The 4569-nt window shown below is 38.0% G+C and overlaps 1 protein-coding gene across 1 annotated transcript; it reads right to left on the bottom strand.

The window, feature by feature from the left end:
• Window positions 1-215: 215 nt before the first annotated feature.
• LOC113408382 (glutathione S-transferase C-terminal domain-containing protein-like) lies at window positions 216-3364 on the bottom strand (the record flags this gene model as incomplete). The annotated part of the gene is made up of 3 exons (XM_026661591.2): window positions 2904-3364; window positions 2018-2062; window positions 216-344 (listed from the first exon to the last, which is right to left on the bottom strand). Coding segments are annotated over exons 1-3 (285 nt in total), but the record flags the coding sequence as incomplete, so codon positions are not given.
• Between the last annotated feature and the right edge of the window lie 1205 nt (window positions 3365-4569).

The raw sequence follows: 4569 nt of genomic DNA, 5'->3' as shown, positions 1-4569 counted from the left end.
CCTCTGGCAAGGAGTTCCACAGGTTGACTGTGCATTGTGTGAAGAGACATTTGTCTGACGAAGTGGGTATTCACCCACGAAAGCTTATGCTCCAATACATCTGTTAGTCTTTAAGGTGCCACAGGACTTTTTGTAAGTATACTTAATCACCTATAGAAGGAAACATTTTTTCTTAATAATCAGTAGACTCTAAAGTTGAAAAATCAATCACTTACCCCAATATTAAAAGTTCCTTTAAAATAGTCCAGGTTTGCTTGAATGAACCAAATATTGTGTAATCCTAATTCATCACTTCTGTCTTTAGCACGTACCAATGACAACTCCTTATTTTCTATCAACACCACCTGGATTTCACATAAAGGAAAATAAGTCAGCAGTATTGCTCTAAAATCAAAATAAAATGATACTTGCTATACAGTACCCCAAAATTCTGGTGTAAAATCTTTACTTAATTTCTTGAGACTGGTGATGAGATCTCCCCCAAATTCAAAGCTGCCTGTTGAAGTAAGGCTATATGTATTAGTCTAGAGAATACACACAATAAACAAACAGGCACGCACACAAGCTCTGAAGTGCGTGCGCATCTGAACGTACTGACGAATCTCACGCCCATCATGTACACTTTTCAAGCTTTTAGCAGATAACTGTTTAAAGATTTAACACACTAAAACAGGAAGAAAACAAAGATCTGTATCAGAATATGTTTCAGAACACAAGGAAGTATTCAAAAGTTTTAAAAAAACAAAAGTAGGAGAAAAGGATGAAGTTGGGTGTATGTGCTACAAATGGTATGGCCCACTTATTACATGTAAATATTTATAGGCTAATAGTTCTAAGTCTACAACAGTAAATTGTTTATTCAAATGAAAAGTTTTATTTGGGGATTAGAGATATATTGTTTTCTTAAACTTAGAGATGGCATTGTGTTTTGAATTCTGTTTTAGTTCTGCAGCAAATCACATTGAATTCCGTTCTTCAAAGCATTAATCTATTGAATACTTTCCCCCATCCTTCCATCCACCAAAATAGACCCTATTTGCCCAGAAAAAAATTAATAGTTTTTTACACCGATTTTCACCTGTTTTTGTTGTAGTAATAAACACAGATAAATTCCCGGGAAAAATTAAATAAAATAAAAACCAAAAACAAAGGGCCCTAAGTATAGGCTGCATCTAATCTCCACACAAGTTTGAGGAAATGGGGCTGGTGAGCAGTTACAGGTTTTAGTTCCCAATGTTATTTGTTATCAGAACCCTGCTATTCACGCTTCAAGTGGCTGGAAGTGAACCAACCCTTTCAGGTTCACTTCCTGCACAATGAAGGAAACATCCTCTCAAGACTTAGGACAGAGCTGCCTTCAAAGGGGAAGGCAGTGCTTACCTTTTTTTGCTGTCATGAGTGTCTGAAAGTTGGGGAGTCAGACTAGGATTGGTCAGAAAAGTGGGGCAGTGGCTCTTCCAGGGAGCCTTCAATTCAACACTTCAATTCAGCAGAGAACTTAAACATGTACGTAAGTACTTTGCTGTACAGGGATACAATTATCCATGTGCTGCTACAAGTTAAGCTTGTACTTAAATCACCAATGAGATGATCAGGCCCTGAGGACTTGGCACTGTTACTAGCATCTTTTGAAAGCTGCTTCTTCTAAACTATCTTTTTCATGGGTGACACACACCGCACAATTCTGTAGTACAACAAATATTGATATATGCACAAATTCAGAGCCTCACATTATTATATAAATAAAGTCCATTCTATGCATCCGATGACATGGGCTGTAGCCCACGAAAGCTTATGCTCAAATAAATTTGTTAGTCTCTAAGGTGCCAAAAGTACTCCTGTTCTTTTTGCTGATACAGACTAACACGGCTGCTACTCTGAAACCTAAATAAAGTCTCTAAATCATCACTGTTAAAGCAGTCTTTGTGGTTTCCATCTAGTGGCTTTTTTTTTTTAAGTTGTGAATTATTGAAGTCTGGAAAATTGCATTGTCCATATATTTTTATTGAGACTTTACCTGGCATGATGGCAACATGTGAGCAAGAACAATTCCTACATGGCCCTGTGAAAACCAAAAAAACATGAGTCACTTTTCAAACCCCATGCAGCTGACCCCCTTCACAATGACCCCCTTCAAGCGTGACAGTGTCTTTGTAAAAGCAGTTCAGATGCCAAAGTCTGTACCTTTGCCCTGTGTCATGTGGCAGCCTCAAGAGCCACCACCTCAAGCTCTCAGGGTGGCTATGCAGGCACCCTTCCTCAGTTAACAGTTAACCTTCTTCTGTACTCTTTAAATAACTCAACTCAGTTCAAAGTCCCCACTGGGGTCTACACTGAGTCTAAATATACCCCCAAAATAAAGTCTCTTCCTTCTCTCCGCTCCAGCCTCAGGCTGTCACTCAAAGCTCTTCACAATCCTGAAGTCAGAGACCTCAGCCTTCCTCTTCCTGGGGCTGGGTTCAGTTCAGTCTCTACCTTTATTCCTTGCAGCATTCACCTGAAGCTGCTTTCTACAGGTATTTGAGCAGCCAGGCTCCTCTCTCTAGGAACACACTTTCCAGGCTCCTTACTCTGGTGAACTTGCCTACTGAGCTCTCATGGGAGCTCCTGTCCTCAGGAGCTTCCAGCCTCTAGCATCCACCTTAACAGGGCCCCGGTAACTTTTTATCGGGCTCATTAACTAATTAGCTGCCAGACAGCTGTCTAGCGATTTAATTATTTGCAGGTGAGTCTGAACTGGCTTGTTCTCCCTTACAGGAGCCTGTCACAGGTAGGCTGGTATGTGACTCCCCTGAAAGGACCATCCGCCACGAGACTCTGATTTGTAGTCATGTCCTACTGGAATTGTAAAAGATAAAAAAAAACCCAATAAAGTTGCATTTTATACAGAGAACATACATTACCCCTCCACTGCAAAAATCCACAATCACATCTCCGGGTTTAGATAATTTTGTCACCATGGACACCAGATTATTCAATTGCTGCTGTTTCCTCAGAGCACGATCACTGGACATCTTTCCTGAGGATGACAACAAAGGAAATAAATTGATGTTGACTAATTTTTAATAACTATTCCACAATATTTCTAACTTTCTAAATAGTTATAAGAAAACCGTACTGGAAATCCTAACAATTAATGATGAGATTTTCAAGCTGTCTAGACAATTTAGACAACAAATCACATTTGGCAGATTTGAAAATCTCAGCCTAAAGATTTTTAAATTGTTCAACGTATTTCTTTAGCACATTATGGAACTATGTATTCATGTTGTTCCTGTTAAGGCACCCAGATGGCTTTGCACACCAACAATTAAAAACTGAAGCGAATTGTTGTTATATAGTAATCAAACCCTCCAACTCTACCTTAAAGTGTATTTTCACCCAGTGACTCAGGCTCAGAAACTGAGCTTTGACTCAGATCAGAGATTTTACAGGATAAAATCACGTGTGGTCTTTAAGCATCTTGTCTTAGATTGTGATACTCTCAATCATGTTGAGTACCACCTTACACTACAAGTAGTCCCCATGTATTTAAATGACTCTATTTGTAGAATAAGATGTTACTTGTACCTGTCTGTAGAACAACTGGAATGTCCTAACTCCACACAAAAGAAAACTAAAACCTCGCTGCTTTCAACAGTACTTGATAAAGGCCATGAAATAGCTTCTTGAGATGGAATTAATTTGTTTGGCTAACATTTATATATTCCAAACATGCTCTTTGTATCAGTGAAACTAATGAACTGTTGAGGGACCTTGTTATTTGTTCAGATGAAGAAAAAGTCCATAACATCCCTTTTCTTTGCTCAGAAAATATTCAGAGCTGTAGACATTTCTACAAAATGCCATTCATAAGCTAATCTTTGAGGTAAGAAGAAAATGTACCTAGACAACTTTTCCTTCTTTTTTCTTCTCATTAAATTTTCATGCACATCACGTGTGATTACTTTGTTCCACATTCTCAGATATATAAATACAGGGCCTTCTTTGAGCTTTGTGTTATGGTTGTGTGTGCTAGATATTGCTTACGAACAGCAGGCTTTGTTTGGACTTGAACCACTGAACAGATCTCTCTCTTTATTTTTCTGCAATATTCCTTGCTTGTCTAGTTTACAAAAAATAAGCTTCTGCTCAGAATTAAGGGAATAGAGTTTTAAAGATAACTTACTACAAGAGCAAAGTACCAAATAATGACTTCTAGCATGTTTCAAAAGAAAATGTTAGCTTCCTGATCACCACATCTGCAGGAGCAGCTCCTCTTTCCCCTACCAAATTGGGGCAATGTCTTTTTAATTAAATAATCCAACTTTATGGGCAGATTGTGATATCTTTGCTCATGGTAAGTAAAGTCAATGGATCTACTTGTGGTAAAAAAGTATCACAATCTAGTTCTTATTTTTCAACTAAAATATAAAAGATCGACTTCTTACAGTAGCACATTCTATGCCATCTATGCAAAGAAAACAGAAAAAAGCTGAAGAAGATGGTACAGTAAGCAATACTATTGAGATGTGTACAGTATTCATCTATGCTAAATAAAAATATTCTGCATTAAAAGTATTCTTTCAG

Source organism: Terrapene carolina, unplaced genomic scaffold (genome assembly GCF_002925995.2).
Source record: "Terrapene carolina triunguis isolate 2854851 unplaced genomic scaffold, T_m_triunguis-2.0 Scaffold11380, whole genome shotgun sequence".
In the NCBI taxonomy this organism is placed as follows: domain Eukaryota; kingdom Metazoa; phylum Chordata; order Testudines; family Emydidae; genus Terrapene; species Terrapene triunguis.
Note: the sequence above shows the minus strand (reverse complement) of the source record. Positions and strands in the feature narration are given on the sequence as shown.